General features: G+C 42.3%; 2 protein-coding genes across 6 annotated transcripts in view; one reads left to right on the top strand and one right to left on the bottom strand.

Annotated features, from left to right (window-relative positions):
• LIX1L (limb and CNS expressed 1 like) overlaps window positions 1–26,050 on the bottom strand; it is a 72,847-nt gene that overhangs the window by 21,869 nt on the left and 24,928 nt on the right. The window contains exons 11-12 of one of the 4 annotated variants that reach the window (XM_064282340.1): window positions 10,335–25,980; window positions 9,560–9,614 (exon numbers count right to left, since the gene is read on the bottom strand). The gene's annotated coding sequence lies outside the window, so the exon portion shown is untranslated. Of the gene's footprint in view, window positions 1–533; window positions 683–9,115; window positions 9,615–10,334; window positions 25,981–26,050 lie in introns of those variants that run through there. The other 3 variants (XM_064282338.1, XM_064282339.1, XM_023541034.2) reach the window with 3 other exon arrangements.
• On the top strand, window positions 11,114–15,192 carry RBM8A (RNA binding motif protein 8A). 2 transcript variants are annotated; one of them, XM_010601324.3, is made up of 6 exons: window positions 11,114–11,228; window positions 11,497–11,556; window positions 11,688–11,762; window positions 11,963–12,099; window positions 12,260–12,396; window positions 12,507–15,192. In XM_010601324.3, exons 1-6 carry the CDS (start codon window positions 11,162–11,164, stop codon window positions 12,550–12,552), a joined length of 522 nt encoding a protein of 173 aa, XP_010599626.1. In that variant the 5' UTR covers window positions 11,114–11,161; the 3' UTR covers window positions 12,553–15,192. The 2 variants fall into 2 exon arrangements, with proteins under 2 accessions (XP_010599626.1, XP_003422011.1); XM_003421963.4 differs by having other exon boundaries at window positions 11,685–11,762.

Here is a 26,050-nt window from a genome sequence, read left to right as displayed (position 1 = left end):
AACTAGCTCACCCACTAATGATTTTGTTTTAAGCATATGTTTTTACAGTATCAGCAGTACAGTACTTGATAAGAATTAAGATCTTTCAACACTAGCAGAAAAGAACTCTAAGACCCACAAGGGGATAATCACTCAGGAAAAGTGGGGTAGATGATGGCCATAAAGCACAATACCTTTAAATGTGAGCACAAGGTATGACCCTATTGGTGGAATAACTAAAATGGCTCTTTTTTGAGTAAGAATGTTTACAAGTTAACAAAGAAAATACTCGAAACCTGACTCTATGACTTACTAGTCCTTGGCTTTGGCAAGGTTACTTCACCTCTTCAATTCTTTCATCAGTAGAAGGGGATACTACCCCTCTGAGGGTGTCTGAAGGCCAAATGAAAATGTATAAAATAGCTCTGGGAGAAAGTAATCTCTGCAGGGACTAATTTGACTTTCATAATGGTGATCTACAAGTAGTCAGGTAAGATTATAATAAGGCATCGCCCACTAAGAGCACTTTGATCCTAGACCTTTCTAATACTTACCACCATACAATAATCCTCTTTAACCAGTCCAGACTTGCTTATGGTTGATTACAGCTGGGGTTGTCCAGAGACAGACAGATGGGAACTAGTAGGACAAGGTGATCCCATGCCTTTGGAAGAAGGGGTCCTCTTTCATACAGCTATGTTTTCTACATAAGGAAAGGAAAGCCAGGTGTTTTGGTGAGCTTCAAATTTTTTGCTGTGAAAGCTCATTCTGGTGTTAATGTTTGGGGAGCTCCAAAATGACTCTTTCTCTCACATATATACTAAAAAAAAACCTTTTTATTAATAGCTTTTTAGTGGTAGAAATAAGATTGTACTTCTGGGAGAAGGGAGCCTGCCTCCTGCCTTTTCCAAACATCTGAGGATCTTGGGTTCTGTTCTTGGCCCTTTCTGCAATAGCTCTACCTACTCCCACTGGTAACCTCACCCACTACCGTGGCTTCAGCTCCACTATATACGCTGTTCCCAAATCTATTTCTTTTGCCCTAACCTGTTTTGAGCTCTATATTTCCATCTATTGGACATTGTTGTTGTTAGTTGCTGAGTCGATTCTGACTCATACGACCCCATGTGTGTAGAATAGAACTGCTCCATAGGGTTTTCAAGGCTGTGTGTGACCTTTCCAGAAGCAGATTGCCAGGCCTGATTTCTGAGCTGCATCTGGGTGACCATTTGCACATGCAGAAAATCACGAATACCACTGTATTGTACACATGAAAAAATGTGGAATTGGCAATTGTATGCATGAAAAATGTGGAATTGGCAAATGTTTTATATTTTTTTTAATAACAAAAATGCATTTTGGGAAGTTAGTAAAGAAAATCAGGAATACTTAAATATTTGAAGTTGAGAAATTTCTTGCCTACAGGATAAATTCCAAAATCCTTAGCATGGGATACATTTTGACCCTAAACTGTATTTCTGGCTTTATTTCCCAGCACACAACATCAGGCATACAGAATTTCTTGCCATTCTGATATTCATCCATTCAACAAATATTTACCAAATGTCTACTATGAGCCAGGCACTTAGCTAAACTTTGGAGATATAGTTGTAAATATGAGTCCCTGCTATAAGGCTTACATTCTAATGGGAAAAACAGACATTAAACAAGTTAGAAAGTAAACAAGGTAATTAAAGATGCTGATTTAAGTTCTGTGAAAGAAATAAACAAGTTGAAGCATAGGAAAGTAGAAAAGACCCTGAAATGGGGAAAAGTGTGCAAGCCATAGTAGAGGGAAAGTGTAGCAAGAGCTTAACAGATGAGGGGAACAATGGTAGTGGCGGAAGAGGCTGAAGACATACGCAAAGCAGGGTGTGTGACTTTGAATTTTATTCTAAGTGCAACAAAAAGTCAAAGGTTTAGTACCTTCAACAAGTGCTGCTGGCAAAATTGGATTTCCACACTCAGAAGAATGAAGGGGGACACATACCTCATACCATACACAAAAATGAATTCAAAATGGATCAAGGACATAAATGTTAAAACTGAAACTATAAAGTTCTTGGAAGAAAACATAGGGATAAAACTACAAGACCTAGTTTTTTTCAATGATAGACTATCAAATACAGTAACAAATGTACAAAGAACAGAAGATAAAATAGATAATTGGGGCCTCATAAAAATCAAATACTTGTGTTTATCAAAAGACTTTATCAAAAGAGTAAAAAGACAACCTACAGACTAGGAAAAAATATTCGGGTACCACATATCCAGTAAGGGTCTAACATACAAAATATGTATAAAACGTCTACAACTTAACAACAAAAGACAAATTGGACAAAGAACATGAACAGACACTTCTCCAAAGAGGATATTCAAGTGGCCAACAAACACATGAAAAGATGTTCACTGTCATTAGCCATTAACCCCTTGCCATTGAGTAGATTCCGATTTATAGCAACCCTATGGGACAAAGTAGAACTGCCCTGTAGGGTTTCCAAGGAGCAGCTGGTGGATGTGAACTGCTGACGTTTGGGTTAGCAGCCAAGCTCTTAACCACTGCACCACTAGGCTCCCATTAGCCATTACAGAGATGCAAGTAAAAACTACAATGAGAGGACAATGGGTTGGAGAGGGATGCTGGTGAGGAGTGAGCTTCTTGGATCAGGTGGACACTTGAGATTATGTTGGCATCTCCTGCCTGGAGAGGAAATGAGAGGGTGAAGGGGGTTAGAAGCTGGTGAAATGGACATGAAAAGAGAGAGTGGAGGGAGAGAGCAGGCTGTCTCATTAGGGGGAGAGCAATTGGGAGTGTGTAGCAAAGTGTATATGGGTTTTTGTGTGAGATACTGACTTGATTTGTAAACCTTCATTTAAAGCACAATAAAAATTATTAAAAAAAAAAAAACTACAATAAGATATCATCTCACCCCTACTAGAATGGCAATGATAAAAAAAAAAAAAAAACAGAAAATGTAAGGAAGAAGTAAAAACATCTGTTTGCAGATGACATGATCTTATACACAGAAAACCCTAAAGAATCCACAAAAAAGACTACTGAAACTAATAGAAGAGTTCAGCAGAATATCCAGATACAAGATAAACATACAAAAATCAGCTGGATTCCTCTACACCAACAAAGAGAACATTGAAGAGGAAATTGCAAAATCAATACCATGTACGATAGCCCCCAAGAAGATAAAATACTTAGTCATAAATCTAACCAGAGACAGAAAAGACCTGTACAAAGAAAACTATAAAAAACTGCTGCAAGAAACCAAAAGAGACCTACATAACTGGAAAAACATACCTTGCTCACGGATAGGAAGACTCAACATTGTGAAAATCTCTTTTCTACCCAAAGTGATCTATAGATACAATACAACCCTGATGCAAATTCCAATGACGTTTTTTAATGAGATGGAGAAACAAATCACCAACTTCATACGGAAGGGGAAGAGGCCCCAGATAAATAAAGCTTTACTGAAAAAGAAGAACAAAGTGGAGGCCTCACACTACCTGATTTTAGAGCCTATTATACAACCACAGTAGTCAAAACAGCCTGGTACTGGTACAACAACAGACACAGAGACCAATGGAACAGAATTGAGAATCCAGACATAAATCCATCAACATATGAGCAACTGATATTTGACAAAGGCCCAAAGTCTGCTAAATGGGGAAAAAAAGTCTCTTTAACAAATGGTGCTGGAGTAATGGGATATCCATCTGCAAAAAAGTGAAACAAGACCCATACCTCACACCATGCACAAAAAAGCTAACTCAAAATGGATCAAAGACCTAAATATAAAATCTAAAACGATAAAGATCATGGAAGAGAAACAATAGGGACAATGCTAGGAGCTCTAATACATGGCATAAACAGTACACAGAACATTACTAACAATGTACAAACACCAGAAGAGAAACTAGATAACTGAGAGCTCCTAAAAATCAAACACTTATGCTCATCCAAAGACTTCACCAAAAGAGTAAAAAGACTACCTACAGACTGGGAAAAAGTTTTGGCTACGACAAATCTGATCAGCATCTGATGTCTAAAATCTACATGATACTGTAAAAACTCAACAAAAAAACAAATGACCAAATTAAAACAATAGGCAAAGGATATGAACACTTCATCAAAGAAGACATTCAAGTAGCTAACAGATACATGAGGAAATGCTCATGATTATTAACCATTAGATAAATGCAAATCAAAACTATAATGAGATACTTCTCACCCCAACAAGGCTGGCATTAATCCAAAAAACACAATAGAATAAATGTTGGAGAAGTTGTGGAGAGACTGGAACACTTATACACTGCTGGTGGGAATGTAAAATGGTACAACCACTTTGGAAAACAATTTGGTGATTCCTTAAAAAGCTGGAAATAGAACTCCCATATGATCCAGCAATCTCACTCCTTGGAATATATCCTAGAGAAATAAGAGCCTTCACATGGATAGATATATGCACACCCATGTTCACTGCAGCACTGTTTACAATAGCAAAAAAATGGAAACAACCAAGGTGCCCATCAATGGATGAATGGATAAACAAATTTATGGTATATTCACACAATGGAATACCACAAAACAATAAAGAACAACGAGGAATCCGTGAAACAGCTAATAACATGGAGGAATCTGGAAGGCATTATGCTGAGTGAAATTAGTCACAAAAGGACAAATATTGTATGAAACCACTATTATGAGAACTCAAGAAGTTTAAACACAGAAGAAAATATTCTTTGATGGTTACAAGGGTGGGGAGGGAGGAAGAGGGGTATTTACTAATTAGATAGTAGACAAGAACTATTTTAGGTGATGGGAAAGACAACACACAATACAGGGGAGGTCAGCACAACTGGACTAAACCAAAATCAAAGAAGCTTCCTGAATAAACCAAATGCTTTGAAGGCCAGAGTAGCAGGGGTGGGGCTTTGGGGACCATGTTTTCAGGGGACATCTATGTCAACTGGCATAACAAAATGTATTAAGAAATCGTTCTGCATTCCACTTTGGTGAGTGGCGTCTGGGGTCTTAAACACTAGCAAGCGGCCATCTAAGATGCATCAATTATTCTCAACCCACCTGGAGTAAAGGCGAATGAAGAACACCAAGGACACAAGGAAAATATGAGCCCAAGAGACAGAAAGGGTCACTTAAACCAGTGACTACATCCGCCTGAGACCAGAAGAACTAGATGGTACCCAGCTACCACCAATGACTGCCCTGACGGGGAACAAAACAGAGAATCCCAGATAGAGCGGGAGAACAGTAAGATGTACATCTCAAATTCTCGTAAAAATATCAGACTTAATGGTCTGACTGAGACTGAAGGGACCCCAGAGGTCATGGCCCCTGGACCCTCTCTTAGCCCAAGACTGGAACCATTCCCGAAGCCAATTCTTCAGACAGGGATCAGACTGGACTATAAGACAGAAAATGATACTGATGAGGAGTGAGCTTCTTGGCTCAAGTAGACACATGAGACTATGTGGGCAGCTCCTGTCTGGAGGCAAGATGAGAAGGCAGAGGGAGACAGGAGCTGGTTGAATGGACACAGGGAAAACAGGGTAGAGAGGAGGAGTGTGCTATTATATTAGGGGGACAGCAGACAGGGTTACATAGCAAGGTGTGTATAAGTTTTTGTATGAGAGACTGACTTGATTTGTAAACGTTCAGTTAAAGCACTAAAAAAAAAAAAAAAAAAAGCCAAACCCATTGCTGTCAAGTCGACTCTGACTCATAGTGACCCTATAGGACAGAGTAGAACTGCACCATAGAGTTTCCAAGGATCACGTGGTGGATTCAAACTGCCGACGTTGTGGTTAGCAGCTGTAGCACTTAACCACTACGCCACCAGGGTTTCACTTAGAGCACAATTTAAAAAAAAAAAAAAACAGAAAATATCAAATGTTGGTGAAGATGTAGGGATATTGGAACCCTTATCCACTGCTGGTGGGAATGTGAAATGGTAAAATCATTGTGGAAAACAGTATGGCGATTCCTCAAAAAATCAGAAATACAGCTACAATATAATCCAGCAATCCCACATCTAGGAATATAACCTAGGGACATAAAAGCTAAAAGTAGGGACATGAACAAACATATGTATGCCAATGTTCATTGCAGCGCTGTTCGAATAGCAAAAAGATGGAAACAACCCAAGTATGTCCTTTGGACTCAGGTCCCTGCTCTGAGAAGCTCCTAGACCAGGGGAAGATTAATGACAAGGACCTTCCCCCAGAGCCAAAAGATAGAGAAAGCCTCCTCCTAGAGCTGGTGCCCTGAATTCAGACTTCTAGTCTCCTATACTGTGAAAAAAAAATAAATTTCTCTTTGTTAAAGCCATCTACTTGTGGTATTTGTGTTATAGCAGCACTAAATAATTAAGACAGATAGAGTAAAACTGCCCCATAGGGTTTCCAAGGCTATAAATCTTTACGGAAGCTGACTGCCACATCTTTCTCCCTTGAAATGGCTGGTAGGTTTGAACCACTGACTTTTCAGTTAGCAGCTGAGTGCAAAACTACTGTGCCACCATGGTACCTCCTTATTGAGACTAGGAGACACTAATCCACTCTCCATAGTAGGGAGAGTGATCCTTTAAAAATCTGTTGGTCACACGCCTACTAAAACCAACCCCCCCCCTTTTTTTTTGTAAAAATATTCACAACAAAACATATATTCAACAATTTTTACATGTATAGTTCATAATGATTACGTACTTCACGTTATGCCACCATTTTCGTTATCTTTGCCCTAAAATTAAACACTTATGATCGTCAAAAGACTTCACCAAAAGAGCAAAAGAGAACCTACAGACTGGGAAAAAAAATTGTGGCTATGATATATCTGACAAGGGTCTAATCGCTAAAATCTACAAGACACTGCAACACCTCAACAACAAAAACACAAATAATCCATTAAAACGTGGACAAAGGATATGAACAGACACTTCACCAAAGAAGATATTCAGGTGTCTAGCAGATACATGAAGAAATGCTCATGATCATTAGCCATTAAAAAAAAAATCCAAATCAAAACTACAGTGAGATACCACCTCACCTGGACAGTGCTGGCACTAATCAAAAAAAACCAAAATAATAAATGTTGGAGAGGTTGCAGGGAGACTGGAACTCTTATGCACCACTGGTAGGAATGTAAAATGGCACAACCAGTATGGAAAACGATATGGCACCGCCTTAAGAAGCTAGAAATAGAAATATCATATGATCCAGCAATCCAACTCCTAAGAATACATTGTAAAGAAATAAGAGCCATAGCACGAATAGACATATGCACGCCCGTATTAATTACAGCACTATTCACAATAGCAAAAAGATGGAAATAACCTAAGCACCCATCAACAGATGAATGGATAAACAAATTATGGTACATACACACAATGGAATAGTACACAACGATAAAGGATAATGATGAATCCGTAAACATCTCACAACACGGATGAACCTGGAGGGCCTTATGCTGAGTGAAATAAGTCAATTACAAAAGGACAAATATTGTATGAGATCACTATTATAAGAGGTTTACACACAGAAAAAAAAATCTTTGATGGTTACGAGGGAGGAGAGGGGTGTGGAAGGGAAATCACTAGTAGACTAATGTTAACTTTGTTAAGGGAAAGACAACATACGCTATAGGGGAAGTCAGCACAACTTGACCAAGGCAAAGTCATAGACGTTTCCTAGAAACATCCAAACACCTTGAGGGACCAAGCTGCTGGGGCTGAGGGCTGGGAACTATAGTAATGGGGACAACTAGGTCAACTGGCATAACATAATTCATAAAGAAAATGTTCTACATCCTACTTTGGTGAGTAGCATCTGGGGTCTTAAAAGCTTGCGAGTGACAACCTAAGATACATCTATTGGTCCCATCCCATCAGAAGCAAAGGAGAATGAAGAAAACCAAAGACACAAGAAAAATATTAGCCCAAAGGGCTAAAGGACCACATGGACCACAGCCTCCACCAACCTGAGCCCAGAAGAACTAGATGGTGTCTGGCTACCACCACTGATCACTCTGACAGGGATCACAATAGAGAGACCCAGAGAGAACAGGAGAAAAATGTAGAACAAAATTCAAATTCACAAAAAAAGACCAGAGTTACTGGTCTGAAAGAGACAAGAAGAACCCCTGAGACGCTGGTCTCTGGACACACTGCTGACTGAGAACGGAGCCATTCCCGAAGACTACTCTTCAGACAAAGGTTAGACAGGCCTAGAAAACAAACAATGACACATGGGAGAAACATGCTTCTTAGTTCAATTAAATATAGGAGAATGAATGGGCAACTCTGCTCAAAAGTAAGAAGACAGGAAGAGAGAGGAAAACTGGACAAATGGACACAAGGATCCCAGGGTAGAAAAGCGGAGAGTGCTGTCACATTCAGGGGTTGCAACCGATGTCACAAAATGTGTATAAATTTTTGAGAAACTAACTTGAGCTGTAAACTTTCACCTAAAGCACAATTAAAAAAAAATGTAGGGTTGCACAGCCAATTTATGTAATTGCTACCAATAGGTTGAACACCCATAAAAAGTTGAATTGGCAAAAGTTGTGTGTTACATCTATTTACAAAAAAAAGAGAGTAGCTGTCGAGGCTGCTTATGTACAACCAGACACCTCATGGGATTTGGTTCCTTGGTTTGGAGGTTTAGGGTCATGGTTTCATGGACAACCTCGTAAGTTGGCCTAAGATTGTGTTTAGTGCTTCTGTTCTACCTCCCAGTTCATTGTGTAGTGCCTGGGGTTTAAAAAGCTTGCAAGGGGGCATCCAAGGCACAGCGATTGGTCTCTATTCACCTGGAGCAACAAAGGAAGAAGGAAAGTCGGAAATAGGAAGAGAAAATGGAATGCATGGCTAATTGCCTCCATGAACAACTGCCTCCTTTGCCATAAAACCAGAAGAACTGAATGGTGCCTGGCTACCGTTACTGAACATTTTGATCAAAGATTCTAGAGAAGAATCCTGGTCAAAAGGAGGAAAATTCTGAACAGAATTTCAAATCCTCATGGACTCCAGACCTTCTGGAGCCTTGGAAGCTGGATGAACTTCTGAAACTATTGCCTTGAGATAATCTTTAAACTGAAAACCAAAAATATCCCTAAAGTCTTCTTAAAACCAAACAGTAGTTTAGCTTAACTAGTAAAGAATGTTTGCCTTGAGCATTATGCTTTTTTAAGATCTACCTATATGGGATCAAATTGACAACAGCAACTGGAAAGATAACAAACTTAGGGGGCAGTGAATTTATGTTAATGGGAGAGGAACAACTCATAAAAAGGTGAGAAAGGTTACACAACTCTAAGAATGTAATGTGTCACTGAATTGTACTTGGAGAAACTGTTGAACTGGTGTGTTATACTGTATATATCCTCAAAAACAATGAAAAAAATCAATTAAAAAAAATTAGTAAGTGAACCCACAGTCCATTAGGGTCGGGGGACAGCCCCAGCAAGGAAAGACCCTCACTGTGCGTCCTGGCAGATAATCCGAAGAACTGACATGTAGCCCTTTAGATTCATGCATTCAGGGAAACTTACATGGGCAAGCAGATGCTCTCCAGTGGTGGCCGGCTGGAGTATTTTCCACAACCACCTAGCAAGAGACCCAAGCTTATGTACCATTCCAGCTAGGACCAAGGCTCATTGTTTTCTCCCACATCCTTGGGCAGTCAGTGTTCCCAGGGACTTCACATCCAGGCCCAGGTGTTTTCCTTCTTGTTGCTAAGGCATTCCTCGGCCTTGGCCGCTGGCCCAGTCATTGCCACTCCTGGCCTTGTACCTTAGCCTGAGTCCATCCCGAATTCATCCCCAGCACGCTTTGGCAAAGAGCAAAGCTGTTTCCATTAGGGAGGGGATGCATATAGCTGAATAGCATTACCCTACAACTGGTATTGAAGGCTACATTGCATTCCACAATTTGGGGAAATATGGGTTTTTCCTCAACTCCTAGGTTTTTACAGGTGAAATGACTGCACCATGCACAAAGAAAGCAAAAGCCTATTTCATTTCAGGCCATGAATTTCTTTTAAATTTTATTGCAGTAATATATATATCAAAAATTTTATCATTTTTAACCATTTTTAAATGTAGAATTCAGTGACATTAATTACATTCGTCATGTTGTGCTAACATCACCACTATCCATTTCCATAAGTTTTTCATCACTGTAAATGCAAACTCAGTACCCCTTCAGCAATAACATCCATTTCCTCCTCCCCCAGCCCCTGGTAATCTCAAATAACATTCTTAGTATGCATCCTAGATATTTCATGTAAGTGTGATCATACAACTTGCCCATCTGTGTCTGACTTACTTCACTCCACAAGTTTTCAAAGGTTCGTCCATGTGGTAGCATGTATCAGGATTAAATTTCTCCTCATGGCTGAATAGTATCCCATTGTATGCATATGCCACATTTTGATTATCCATTCATCTGCTGGACACTTCGGTTGTGTTCACTCTTTGGCAACTGTAAATAAACTGCAGTGAACATTGGCGTTCTGTTTGAGTCCAACCATGACTTTTTCCCCCTTAAGTCTCAAGAGGTGGTAGGGAGTAGTTTATCTTTTAAAAAATGTTAATACCTTTCTGATAATTGTATTTCAACAGCAACCCGACCTTTTAATTTCTTAAAAGAGATGTATTCCGTTCTGCAATACGTTCCAAAGCAACTTTTTGAAACAACATTGCTCACTGAACTTTTTTTTAATAGTTCTATCAGATAGCTATCAGATACCTCGTAACAAGGTACAAGACCTCGAAGTATTCTTCCATCCTCATTTCCTAGATAGGATGGAAAGCAATCTTTTAATAAAGAAATGAGGTCAGACTTCACTGTCTGCAGCTGTCCTCCGTGGCCGTAGTGAAGGTGGAGTCCCTGACTCCGCCTACTCCCCCATAGTTTGGCCGTCACAACGCGGCTGAAGCTGCCTCACGACCTGCCCAAGCTGGCTACCGGATCACTTCCGTCATCTTCCCGGCTAAGACCCGCCTCCGTTTGCGTATTTTCACTGCGCCGGATAAGGAATTTAGAGTTGGCTTCTGATTGGCCAACTTGACTGGCGACCTTTCCCCTCCGCGACAGTTTCCCGAGGTGCCTAGAGCCTGGGCGGCACGGACGAGAGCAACAACGAAAGCAGGATGGCGGACGTGCTGGATCTTCATGAGGCCGGGGGCGAGGACTTCGCCATGGATGAGGATGGGGACGGTGAAGACAGCGGAGACGGCTGCGGGGAGCGGGGGAGGAGAGAGGGAAGGGTGTATTACTAAAGCATAGTCTCCTTTCTCCCCGGCAGGGAGAGTGGGCGCTGGGGTCAGAGGCTCCACCCCCTATGGGAGGACTTGGGGTGGGACCGGGAAGGGACTGGGACTGCAGACAGTGGGATCCACACTTTAAATATTGTTTTGGTAAAAGGCCAGTTTTTACAAATGGGTTTTGCCTTTGTTACTCATTCCCTTTTTTTGCTTGGTTCCAGAGAGCATCCACAAATTGAAAGAAAAAGCAAAGAAACGGAAAGGCCGCGGTTTTGGTTCTGGTGAGTATTCGTTGAGAAAATGGGGTGGAGTGGTCCAGGAGGGCGGGAGCTACGAGTTTTGGAGACCCCCATGGGGAACGGTGGGGTAAGAGGGGAATTCCTGGTGATCTGATGTGCGTTTCTTATAGAAGAGGGGTCCCGAGCTCGGATGCGTGAAGATTATGACAGCGTGGAGCAGGATGGCGATGAACCCGGACCACAACGCTGTGAGTGAAGTGGAACCTGTGGGGTTCTGTGTCCTTAAGCAGTTAGGACCTATAAAATAAAACCGTGTAGGAACGGGGTCAGAGATAGCCTGAGAAAATACTGAAGTCTGCAGCCTCTTAGCTGCCATAGCTCAGCTTAAAGTTTTTTTTATGTCATGTCCTCAAAACCATCTACGTTCATCTCCCTCCCCCATCAACAGCTGTTGAAGGCTGGATTCTTTTTGTCACTGGAGTTCACGAGGAAGCCACTGAAGAAGATATCCATGACAAATTCGCAGAATATGGAGAAATAAAAAATATCCACTTGAACCTGGACAGGCGTACAGGATACCTGAAGGTATCCAAAATCAAATCTCATTGCCTTCCTTCCCACAGACCATTTTTTAAAACTTATAGTTTTTTCTGTCGAAGTATGAGTTTAGATTTGAGGAAAAGGATGTCCAGTAAGTCTTGGTGATGTAGAAGGGTTTTGATATTTGTTTTTTCACATCCTCTAGGGGTATACTCTAGTTGAGTACGAAACATACAAGGAGGCCCAGGCTGCCATGGAGGGACTCAATGGCCAGGATTTGATGGGACAGCCCATCAGTGTAGACTGGTGTTTTGTTCGGGGTCCACCCAAGAGCAAGAGGAGGTAAGGTGGAGAAAGGAGTGACTATCTTGGTAAGGGAATGTGAGCAGAAAGAATAAGGGCTTTATCAGACGTCACTCTGATGGACCCCCTTCTCTCCTCCTTTTCCCTAGAGGTGGCCGAAGACGCAGCAGGAGTCCAGACCGGAGGCGGCGCTGACAGGTCCTCTGTTGTCCTCCTGTTCTCTGTCAAGATTCCATTTGACTGTGCAGCCTGGAGAAATTGGGATGGAACTTACTGTGTTTATATTTAATTTCTTAGCCTTTGTCTGCCTTATGTTTGAGTTGTGAATAAATGTCTTACTTTTATTTTCTATATTTAAAATTGTTTCTCTGCACCAACATTGAAAGCTACAAATTAGTTTTTACAGGAAGGCAGTATCAGTCACTTGTGCAGGTACTCCTTGCAGGGACTGAGTTCCATGTGAGTTTCTACATTGGTCATTGTTAGATTGGAGACACTAATTTTTTTTTTTCCTCCGGACAGCTAAAAGATCAGGCATAGCAGCGAGACGTGCTTATAGTATTAAACACTATTTTTTCTGTTCCTATATATTCTGTTCAGAGCAAATGGATATTGTAGGAATGTCTCTTTAGTTTTTCCTGCCACATTTATTTGTGCTTTCATCTGTCTCAGGAGCATTCTGCCAGACCCTCCCTCCTTGAGGACTCTGTGCCTTCTTCAGCAGCCAAGTATGAAGGCCCCATAGAGTAGAAGATCCAGAGGAGTATTGAGGAGGCCAAAGAGGAAAAGGATGTGGCTGAGGCTGGGGGGAACTTCAGGTAGCATGGTGGGGGAGAACCAGTACCACTGACCCAGCAGGTAATAAGGCATCCAGCAGAGGAAGAAGGTCAGCAAAACAAGGAAGGCAAGTTGTGGGGCCTCCAGGTGGACACGAGGGTGACTAAGAAGCCGTGGAGTGCAAATCCACTGGCATCTTCTGAACTGAATATAGGATGAATTGATGGAGGAGCAGAGACAGTGAGATGGATCTCTCTCTTTCCACCATTGGAAATAAATGCTGCAAACTCCACTCCCCTTCCCAACCTAGGACTCTCTTACCCTCTCCACATATGGATTATGACTGACATGGTTGGAGAAAGGGTTTTCATCGAGGTGCTGTATTGTATATGAAGCCCTTAACGTTTATCTCCAGACTTTACAGTGTCAAAGAGTAAAGTAAAATACAGATCACCCTCCTCCTGAATCCTTGCCCAGCTAATTTGACTTCAGAGGACTAGAGACTGCTTAGATCAAATGCATTCAGTGAAATGATCAGCATCAGATGGTGGAGATGAGGTGAGGTCTCACTTTGGATTAGTCACTGATTGCCAGGTGTCAGGGAGAGAGCTAGGTAATCAGGCTAGAGGCAACAGCTTTGGGTGTGAGGATTAGGGCCTGGGATTAGAATCTCATCATGGTCCCCTTTCCTTGTCTGGAACTTCAACATACTGATGACTATGTGGCTATAGCAGATGGCCATGGCAGTCAATGGGTGTTGAAAGCAGCAGCAGAAGGTGAAGAGGTTATAGGCGGTCACTTGCCATCAAGCCTTTAAACTACCTTTGGTGACACACTGGGGGAAAGGGAATAGGCCAACTTGGCAGATGGTATTGAGTAAGAACAGTTAGAGTGGAGTCCTCAGATAAATAGAAATGATTCCCCACTGCCACCCTCTTAAACAGTTGTTATTGGCCCCCAACTTACGGTGACCCCATGCACAACAGAAGGAAATATTGCCTAGTCTTGAGCCATCCCTGTGCATCAGTGTGATTCAGACCTTTGTGATCAATAGGGTTTTTACTGGCTGATTTTCAGTAGATCAGCAGGCTTTCTTCCTAGTCTTAGTCTGGAAGCTCCATAGAAACTTTAGATCATAGCCACACATACACCTTCACTCATTGACTATTGGTGGCTATATGTGATCTCCCAATTCATCCGTAATCCCATATGAGTAGTCCTACCGTTGTCAGTTGCTGTTATTCATCTCTGACTCATAGTGGCTTTATGTGTAACGGAAACATTGCCTGGTCCTATACCTTCCTCGTGATTGTTGCTATGTTTGAGCCCTTTGTTGCAGCCACTGTGTCAGCCCACCTCATTAAGGGTCTGCCTTTTTTGGGTGACCTTCTACCAAGTGTGATGTCCTTCTCCAGCAGTCCGTCCCTCCTGCTGACATGTCCATAGTAAGTCAAACAAAGTTTCACCCTCCTTGCTTCTAAGGAACATTTTGTCTCTACTTCCTCCAAGACTGGTTTGTCCATTCTTCTGGCAGCCCATAGTATTGTCAGTATCCTCCACCAACACAACTTCCATATGTCTATTCTTTGGTCTTCCTTTTCCATCATCCAGTTTTCCCATGCATATGAGATGATTGAAACTACTATTCTTGTGTCAGTGAGCTGTGCGATGCTGAGCAATGGTTCATCCTTAGTGCCCTTTTTAAAGGTTAGAATTGTATCTTGAAAATCCATCTCTTCCACTTAATCTTGAATATGGAGCTGTCTATTAAGTTTGTTAAATCCTGAAACTCGAATCCAACTTTTCAAATACTGTTCTAACACCGTACTTTATGTAAAAGAATGCTATCTTCACCACCTCACCAACACTTCTAGCTGAAATGATTTTCCTGGCATGGCTGTGATGAATTCTATGGAAAAAGAAACCTTGTATAAAATAGGTGGCCCTTAGATTTCAGACCATTTTGCAGCCACTTTGTGAAGTATCCTTTAGTAATAGTCTTTTGTTTAGTAACTGTAATAGTGAAACAATGTTAAATAAACGTTCACATTTTCCAAATGCTGTTGGCTGCCTCTCTCTCTTTTTGGTAAGGTGCTGGATTTTTTTGTTTCAATCAGTAGGGTATTTTTTTTCAGTTTCAACCTTCAGGGTTAGTACCTTCATTCTGGTAACGCAGACTCACTATTCCTTTGATAAAAGGCAGGCTCAGTAGGTACCAGGTTCCTAGGTCAAAGGCATTTGGGGGTCATTTCAGGAGGCATGAGGGACTTTTAGGACAGGTGAAGAGTATCAGCCATAGACATACGCATTTTATGAACGACTTGGAATTATCAGTCTGCTCTGACCAACTTGGGTAGTGGTCTCTGATAAGGGCCTTTCCTCATCGCTATCTTGAGTTCATATATTCCTCTATCATGAGTTCATATATATTGTTTTATTTTTGGTGCTATGCCTAAAAGAGGAAACCCTGGTGATATAGTGGTTAAGTGCTACGGCTGCAAACCAAAGGGTAGGCAGTTCCAATCTGCCAGGCACTCCTTGGAAACTCTATGGGGCAGTTCTACTCTGTCCTATAGGGTCACTATGAGTCGGAACCACTTGATGGCACTGGGTTTTGGGATGCCTAAAAGTACTAGAGATGTTAGAAGAGCTACAAAAAGAGTGAAGGCTTCTGGACTTCAGTATGGTCCAGTGTCCTCTTATTTCTGCTTTTTCTTATTTTATTTCAAGTTTACTACCTACTTTCAAGTACATGTGATACTTGGTAACTTCAGCCTACAAAAATAAATCATTTCCAACTACCCACAGTACTCCCTCACATGATTATACCACATTTAAAAAAAAAAAAATTTTTTTTATTGACACTCTATTTTAAATATAGTTACAGCATATGGATAATGCAAAATTTACCCAAACCAAACCCACTGCCCTTGGAACTGATTCCGACTCACAGTGACCATAAAGGACAGAGCATAACTGTCCCATAGGGTTTCCAAGGCTGTAAATCTTTACTGAAGCAGACTGCCACACCCTTCTCCCACAGAGTAGCTTGTAGTTTCAAGTGCTTACCCACTGTGCCACCAGGGCTCCACAGTTTATCGAAGAAGACACTAATTTGGAGACAAAAATATCACCTTTTGTATGTGTATCACACTTGACACCACCGGTCTGCCATTGAAGCAATTATTGTCAGATTGTCAGGCTGTAAGAAAGAATGAAATTCATCTATTCCATCATCTTATGGCCCACAGATTTCAAGTGACTTTGCCAAAGTCAAAATAGCTTGTTAGTAGTACAGCCTAGACTGGGTGGGGGGGGGGGGAGTAGGAAAAAACAATAATGTAACAAAAACAGGCTTTTAATTCCCAGTCCATACCTAAAATTTGCTTCATCTAAACAAACCTTACTGTGTAATTCTACTACACTGTGGCAATAGGCTTCTTAAAGCTTGGGGTAACAGAGGTCCGTCTGTAGAACATACTGTTAGGAGTATTTTTTTTGTCTTACAGCTACAGTCAGACTGTATTTTAGTAGTTATATTTCTGTTTTTGAGGTTTTAAGGATGCAATCTTAAATCTGAATTTACCTATAGTACATTCTCATTGTATAGACTGAAATTAATACCCTTCTTAGCTTCCTTCCAGACCTAAGAATCCTCATTCTGTAGTCTCAGAGATGCTGCTTGTTCTATCCATACCTGCAACAGCCCTTTGTGACTCTGGTGGTGGTTTTTGTTTATAAGGACTGCTTTAGACTTAGCTTTTTCCTACATTTCTAGCTCCTTTTCAAGATTGAGATTCGAGCTATTCTCTGCACTTCTAGCTCCTTTCCAAGATTGAGATTGGATTTACTGGTCCTCAAGGTGAGGGGTTCCCTTTATATCCAATTTTGACATCCATTCCACAACAAAGCCAAGGTAAAAAGTACACATCTGATTATATCACTCTCTACCTTTTAATTGTTTAAGTTTCTCCACGGCCCTCAGTATACGGTACAAGTTTAATATATATGAGCTGGCCCTTCCCCTCCAAGCCCATTACTCACCATTTTTTTTTTACCTCACACACCTCCAACTTCCTCAGCAACCACTTTGAAATGCTCTATCCTCCACTCTCCCCAGCATTCTTGCTTTAACTTGGCTAACACCTATCCATTTTTCAAGAAGCAAATTTTAACATCTTGGCGAAGTTTTTCCTGACTGTTCAAGTCTGGGTCAAACATCCTTCCATTGTTCTTAGGCTCCTTATGCTTACCTTTAATTTTATACTTTTTCAACTGCACACAATATTGTAAACATCTTCTCATTTGTCTCCTGCACTGTTCCGTAAATTTTTTGAAGACAGGACTCTGTTGCTTATCAAAGAAATAATTTCACTGGACCATATGAAAACAGGCAAGGATGACTTTTATTCAAAAAGGACTATTGTAACGGAGGGGAAAGGAATAAATGGGGAGAAGATGGAGCACTGTGCTGGGGGAGGATCACCACAGCGGGAAGGGTGGGACACCAGAACTAAGTGTGAGCTCCAACTCCGGAAAGACAAAGAACTAAGTGCTTTTAAAAGAAAGTTGGGGGGACTGACTGCTGGGATGGGTGAGTGATTTACTAAGGTTGAGATTAGGGCCATTTTGTTCAGAATGTTTACTTTCCTTTTGACAAGGTCAGATGGATCCAGAAGACAGAGGTGGAGGGAGAAAAGAGTGAGGCTGAAGGAGACAGGAAGGTTGAGATAAGAAAGAAAAATGGCTCTTCTAAAGTTATTTAAAGAGATTAAGTCTCTCTTGCTCAGCTGGCTAACACCTATCCATCTTTCAAGAAGCAAATTTCACAGTAACATGCACAAGAGTGAGGGATTTCCTTAATAAAGGTCTCATATAAAATTCAACTTTCTCAGTCCCCCCTTTTGTTCAAAACAAGGATATTCATACCTTGTTGAATAATCTAGAGGGATTATAGATTTCTTGACTGGAGCAAGCAGGGTTTAAGAAATAGTCTCCTGATGACTCTTGCTGGCACTCAAAGAGGACAGTCCCTTGAAGCACAGTTAAGAACATACTTTAAGACTCTGTATATTTTTGAGGCTAGAGTCCCAGGCTTCTTGTAAGGTACCATCAGTTAAGAACACGGGAACTTCTCATTTGACAGAACAGTGCTTCCTCCCGCCCCCGGGCCAATATATCTACTGGCAAAACTTTACTAAGGTCTCAATTAATTTCAGTGGCCCCCTTTGGGCTTCTGGAACATTCCCAAACTAATCCACCTAAGAGAAGCCCTGAAACAAAAGGGAGCAAAATTTTTAGATGTACAGTGGTCTGCTTACTTGCCTGGTATAAAGGAATCCAAGAAATAGCTCAGTAAGTCAAACCTCAACAACCCTACTGAGGCTCTTAAAGTCTTCAGAAAAACTTTTCTGAGCCTGAATCCTCTCAAGAATCCTCCACAGCTCCCCCTTATTTCTACCCTAATGTCCCCTTATACGCCCTTCTCCCAGGCCCTACCTTCTGCAGATGAGGCTCAGGGTATGACTGGCACTTGCTCTCAACCGAGGCTGATGGAGAAAATAACATTTAAACCTTGGTCTCAATCTGAACTTCACGCCATATCCCCAAGAGGAGAGGGAAATATTTGCTGAACAATTTAGAATTGTCCTATGAGCATATTCTCCAGGATTCCTTGGTTATTACTGGGCCTGAAAATGCTTCCCTGTGGTTTGAAGAAGCCAAATGGACTTCTATCTCTGGGGACCTTAAAGGATCTCAGACCACCCGAGTCCCATCACAAAGTGTGAGAATTAACAGAAAAGTATATAGATGTCATCCCATCGGTTTACTCCACTAAAACTGATTGATTGCGTATTCAAATTATAAGCAACAAAGGGATAAAACTGTGGCAAACTTTTGACACCGCCTGGAAAACATGTACCAAGAGCATTCAGGGCTTGAACTTAATCAAATAGCCTCTGCTCTGGTCACAAGTTTTTTAAGTGATTTCTAATCTGAGCTTCGTGACACATCTGTTGTTGTTAGAAGCTCCTGATTCCAACTCACAGCAACCCCACGTAAAACAGAACAAAACACTGTGCAGTCCTGCTCCATCCTCACAATCACTGCCGTGTTTCAGCACACTATTGCAGCCACTGTGTCTATCTTGAGGGTCTTCCTCTTTTCTACTGACCCTCTATTTTACCAAGCATGATGTCCTTCTCCAGGGGCTGCTCCCTCCTGATAACATGTCCAAACTATGTGAGACTAAATCTCATCATTCTTGCTTCTAATGAGCATTCTGGCTGTACTTCTTCCAAGTCCATCATATATTCAATATGCTTCACCGACACCATAATTCAAGGGCATCAATTTCTTCTTCAGTTTTATTTCTTGTCCAGCTTTCCCATGCATATGAGGTGACTGAAACACCATGACTTGGGTCAGGCGCACCTTAGTCTTCAAAGTGACAGCTTTGCTTTTCGACACTGTAAAAAAGTCTCTTGCAGCAGACTTGCCTAATGCAATGAGTGGACTGATTTCTTGACTGCTGTTTCCATAAGCATTGATTGTGGATCCAAGCAAAATGAAATCCTCAAGAACTTGTCTTTCTCTGTTTATCATGATGCTGCTTACTGGTCCCATTGTGAGAATTTTTATTTTCTTTATGTTGAGGTATAATCCACACTGAAGGCCGTGGTCTTTGATCTTCATCAGTATGTGCTTCAAGTCCTCTTCATTTTCAGCTAGCAAGGTTGTGCCATCTGCCTATCACAGGTTTTTGAGTCTTCCTCCAATCCTGATGACCCGTTCTTCATATGGTCCAGCTTCTCGGATTATTTGCTTAGCACACAGATTGAGTAAGTATGGTGAAATGATACAATCCTGACTTTAAACCACACAGTATCCCCTTGTTTTGTTCGAACAACTGCCTCTTGGTCTACATATAGGTTTCTCATGAGCACAATTAAGTGTTCTTGAATTCCCATTCTTCGCAGCATTATCCTTTTTTGTTGTGAACCAGTCAAATGCTTTTGCACAGTCGATAAGACACAGGTGACACATTACAGAACAATTATGTTGACTGGCAAAATACAGATTATGTCCAAGCTCCAGATTAGCCCAGTGTGCCTTCCTCCAGCATCGTTTAAGGTTATGGGCTCTGAGATGACTGGAGGAAGAATCAAAAGACACAAAAGTGGTCATGCCGGAATGGATATTCTACTGTAGGGCTGAAAAACCTATCATATGATGCTGTTCAAGACAGTCCAGTGAACAATCTTTTCCAAAGCAACAAAAAACACGCTAATGAGAAGGGAACCAGCAACACTGAAAAACTCCATCATGGCTGTCGCATGGGCCAGTCCGGAAAATAGGAGACGGCATGATAAATCTGGACTTCCCAAAAGCAATGGCGAAGATATAATCCAGAAACAGGAAGCCAGGTGCTACTGCTTAAACATCACAAGCAAGGTGAGGATAATTATAATGAGAGGGAAGATCACAGTGGCAGCCAGAACGCTGAGTTGAGAAAATGGTTAATAGAACAAGGCATCCTTAGGGGACAAGATAAATAACAGGCAAAAACGGCAAAGTTCAATCTACGCAATCAAAAGAAATCAAGCATGGATGATCAGAAGGCTGAAGGCAGCCATGATTAAAAAGAAAAAAAAAAAAAAGCCATGATCTCTTGGCAAAGTTTCCAAATTTAGCTGTTTTTCAGACTTGGAATATAAGGACTCAGACAGGGTCCCCAGGAAGGACCCTGTAACACCATGGCAACTGTATATGGTAGAGATTTTCCCACTTCTTTCACAAAATGACCTAAAGCCATTTATCTGGCTACTACACACTGGGTATTTCCCATTCGCTAAACATTTCTACACTACTGGACACTGTATCCATACTCAGCGTTGAGTGGCCCAGGGAGCAGGTGTAGGCGATGAGCAGCCAGGTTAAACGGGGAGCAGAGACCAATGGGCTAGGATCATAATGTTTGCATGAAGCAGTCAGAGAGGCCAACGAGAGCCCAGAGCCATAGCCAGAGAGAAGCAGTGAGGAGCGCTGATCTCAGTCTGTCTGCCTGCTTTTGACTCATAAACTCTCCTGGCTTCTGTCAATGTCATGTACTCAGAGCCCCAACCACAGATGATCCCCTTCCTGTGTTTGGATCCAGATGTCTAACCTGTGGCCCTCTGCCATGCAGATGCACAGCTGTGTTTCCACTCCTGTCCTGAAATCTCATTGACAGACATGTCTGGAGGGTCAGCTTACTCTTCCACATCATCCCTCCTACACATCCTCCTCCCCAAACTGAGGGACAAAAGAGGGAGAGGGCCTTTCTGCAGCCCCAGCATAACCATTCCTTTCAAATTCTCCCATAACCAGGGCCACAGGGAGAACAAGAGAGGGCTAGGTACCACTGTGTCTGAGTCTCTTCTTGTCTTTCCATCTCTTCTTGACTCCCAGTGTCACTGTCACACTCTCTCCAATGTTTCGGTCTCTGGTTGATCCCAGCCCTGGAAACCTCAGTGGTAATTAAGTGGGTGGGGCAGCTTGCCTGCCCACACATGTGGTTTGCCATCCTTCCTTGCCAAGAGTCCCACCGCCCCAAAGTTTCCCACGACCCTCCTCCTTTCTAACTCACCCACCCTCCCAACTGCCCCTCTGCCTACCTCCATGGCTTCCTCAACCCTTGGCCCCCTCTAAAGGGCCCCGTCATGTCCTGGCTGATTCTTTCTTTCCCACCCCACACCTTTAAACTCAGAGCTGGTATTTTAAGAAACAATCTACAGGGCACTGGGGAGGAAAAAAATGCAGGCCTTCTTGTCCCTCCCAGGGTTCTCTCCCCCACTGTCTTACTGCTTCCTTTCAAGCAACCCTTTCTCAGGCCACCACCATAACCACAACTGGCTATAGCTCTATCCCAAGCCACATCCATTTTCAAAAGAATGTTCTGAATGTGAAATTTTTGCATCCGGGATACTGACAAGGGATGTATGACCAGCACTGTTGCTAATTGGTTAAATAAACTCAACAGTTCTGACCACATCAGTAAGGATGTCATGCCTCAGGCCCCTTGGACCTCCAAAAAACCTTTGCCACTGAGTCAATTCCAACTCACAGTGACCCTATACGACAGAGCAGAACTGCTCAATAGGGTTTCCAGGGCTGTAGATCTTACAGAAGCAGACTGCCACATCGTTCTCCCGTGGAGAGGCTGCTGGGTTGTAACCACTGACCATCTGGTTAGCAGCTGAGCACTTACCCACTGTGCCACCAGGGCTCCCTAGAATGCGGAAATAGGGAGGGAAGGGTAGACAACAGAAATCAGAATAGCTGCATGGAAGGTCTTTTCCATTTCTTCACTCCTCCAGGACTTAGAACAAAAATTTTAAATAACTGGACACAAATCTTATCCCAGAACCTAGACAGCTTCAGACCCCTGCTAGTTTCAATATTAAAGCCATCAAACGTGTGGGCATAAGACCCCAAGGTTGTACATGTACCAACACACATACAGTCTATAAAAATACAGAGTCACTGTTGACCTCCCACCCTAACGCCTAGAGAATCTCAACCCTAAAGGTCCCAATGCCAGGCCCATACACCTTCCACTCCCAACAGAAGCCAAGAATTAAGCTCCGTCACCGGTCAGGAACATCAGCGGCAAGGACAGGTGAGGCATGAGGGGGAGCTCCATGCCTGGATGTTCTTCTGTCCGTATGAGAAGTCTTCTGTGCCTCTGTCCCTCTCATTTTCTGTTTTCTTTACTTTCCCTCCCATCCTGCCCCCTCCCATTGGCAGCTAAAAATAAAGCTGGAAGGAATGGGAGGAGTGATGGTGGGGAACTGTGGGAAGCCCCAGACCAAGGGAAGCAGAACTAAGTGCTTTCAGTCTATAGTAGTCCCCCCTTATCTGTGAGGGATACGTTTCAAGATCCCCAGTGAATGTGTGAAACTGTGGACAGTACAGAACCCTAGGTATGTTTTTTCTATACATACATACCTACGATAAAGTTTAATTTATAAATTACACAAAGAGATTAACAATAACATAATAAAACAGAAGCACTTTACGTCTTCTCCTTGACGTGTCTGAAATGCCAGCACCTTTACTCTTGCTCTTTGGGGCCATTATTAAGTAAAATAAGGGTTACTTGAACACAAGCATGAACGAGGTTGACCGTAGGTAACTGAAACCACAGAAAGTGAACCACGGATTAGGGAAGACTATTGTATTTCTCTGCCTTGGTGCCGAACCCCAGAGGTCTCATCGCAAAATAACAAAGAGAACGCACTTCTTGACCACGTCTGCTGTTTCTTTCTTTTCCTGTTTTTTATCCTTTGTTGCTCCCAATTCAATAATGATTTCCTCAGATTTGGAATAGAAGATAGGAGCAGTAGATTCTGCAGACTCTTGTTCCATCAGTCGGCCAATCTCACAGGCATCCTGACTCAAATTCATGATAAGGGAAAAGAAATAGTACCTGGGATACACAGGGCACAAGGGTCAGTGAAAACATGTATACTTACTTTAAACATCCCCACTTCAACATTCTCTTTCCCCTTAGTGATGGAAGGGATTACACCAGAAACACTAGAAGTGAATGTTATTGCCCACTTTTAGAAATGTTCTCCCACCTCCCTAAAATTAACAAGTGTCTATGTGTACCTTAAGATCCTGGCTTAAAATTACCGAGTACTATCACATTAATATTTCTCTTTTTCATTTTAAGTATTCTTCTTTTAAAATGTCCCATAGAGGGTCGCTATGGGTCAGAATTGACTTGACGGCAACAGGGTTTTTTTTTGGTTTACAGTTAAAACAACTGACCTCTGCCACCACCAACTAGTTTTGTGCAAACAATGCCACCACTAGTCCTCAAGAGACTATTTCTTAAACCGTTTCGCCCCATCAACAGATGTATAATCTCCCTAGGTTGTTCAACAACAAATGAGCATCACCCATTTTGAACAAATGGGAAAGTGACAACATTGAATTTTACCTGAGCCCTTTGTGAAACAATTCCCTCACTCTTCTGTCTTCTTTAGAACAGGCCTTTCCTTTCCTTTCCTCTCTCATTCAGCCTAATACTTGTCTTCGTATGATAAAAAAAAGTATTGGGGATAGTTAATAAGTACTTATTTTTGTAATATCAAGTTCCCAAGTATCAGAAGTATTTGAGAGAAAGCTTTTTACAGTACATGGTAAATCGCAAATAAAACGGGCGAGAGGAATACTGTGACACAGCAGGGTAGGTGGAGAGGGAGACCATTTATAATAGTCTTCAACTCCACTCTAGCTGTTCCTGTTCCATACCATCCAACTAGCTAGCCCAGTCCACTTCAGTGTGGCACCAAGGGCAGCTTTAAGGCTGAATGGTAAGAGACCACCTATAACCTCTTCACCTTCTGCTGCCGTGGCCATCAGCTATAGCCATGTCGTCCTCAGTGTGTCCGTGCTCTGGACAAGGAAAGGGAACTATGGTGAGATTCCAATCCCAGGCCCTAATCCTCACCCCCAAAGTTGTTGCCTCTAGCCTAATGACCTAGCTTTCTACCTGACAGCTGTCAGTCACTAATCCAAAGTGAGACCCTCACCGTATCTCTAGCACCTGATGCTACAGGTCATTTTACTAAATGCATTTGATTCTAAGCAGTCTCTAGTCCTCTGAAGTCAAGTTAGCTGGACACGGATTCAGGAGTAAAATGGTCTGCATTTCCCTATACTTTTTAACACCAAAGTCTGGAGGGAGTTGTGGGGACTTCACATATAACACAGCAACGTGATCAGAAACCATTCCTCAGCATGTTGGCCACAATCCCTGGGGGAAGGGGATCACGCAGTCTCAAGCTGGGAAGGGGAAGGGGTGTTGCAGTATTTATTTCCAGTGGTGGGGGGAGCTCACTCTCATTGTCACTTCCCCTCCACTAATTCATCTTATACTCCTTTCAGAAGCTGAGTGGCTCTGAACCAAGGATATTTTCTAGATTTTCAGCCCCTTCCAATGGATCTGCGCTCCACTGCTCCTTAGACAATCACCCTCATGTCCGCCTGGGGGCCCTGTGACTGGCCCTCCTTCTCTTGCTGACCTTCGTCCTCTGCTGTACACCTTATTACCTGCTGGGTCTGTGGTACTGGTTCTCTTCCACCATGCTAAGAACCCCCAGCCTCAGCCACATCCTTTTTCTCTTTGGCCTCCTCAATGCTGCTCTGGATCCTCTACTCTATGGGGCCTTCACACTTGGCTGCCGAAGAGGGAACCAAGAACCGGGCACAGGGTCCTCCAGGGAAGAAGGGTCTGGCAGAATGCCCGAGACAGCTAGAAGCACACACGAATGTAGCAGCAAGTAGGGCATGAGAAACAAACAAACAAAAAAAAACATTCACTACAACATCCATTTGCTCAGGACAGACTATACATGAACAGAATAAATATTCTCTAATACCACAAACATATCTCACTGCTACTCTTGGTTTTTTAACTTCTAAGAAAAATATACCCAGCAGCGTCATTTAAGACTACATCCAATGTAAAATCTCGCATGGAATTCAGTTCCCAGGAGAAGTAATTTAATAATCACCCATACTACCTTATTGTAAATAGCACCCCAGAATTTTCACTTCCAGTTACAGCAGAAAACAACTTTAAATACAAAAAACAAAACTGGGACATTTATTCACAACTCAAACACAGGCGGGGGAGGGTGAGGGATTAAATATAACCACAGCAAGTTCTAGCCCCGCTCAACTTCCTCAAGGCTGCATGATCAAATGGAACCTCGGCAGAGAACACCTGGACAACAGAGGACCTGTTAGCACCACCTCCAATCTGGACTTGTGCTGTGACTTCGGCCACCTCTAGGGAAAAGGGGAGAGAAGGGGGCGCATCAGAGTGATGACATCATATAAAGCCCTTGTTCTGTTCCAC

This window comes from Loxodonta africana, chromosome 3 (genome assembly GCF_030014295.1).
Source record: "Loxodonta africana isolate mLoxAfr1 chromosome 3, mLoxAfr1.hap2, whole genome shotgun sequence".
In the NCBI taxonomy this organism is placed as follows: Eukaryota; Metazoa; Chordata; class Mammalia; order Proboscidea; family Elephantidae; genus Loxodonta; species Loxodonta africana.
Note: the sequence above shows the minus strand (reverse complement) of the source record. Positions and strands in the feature narration are given on the sequence as shown.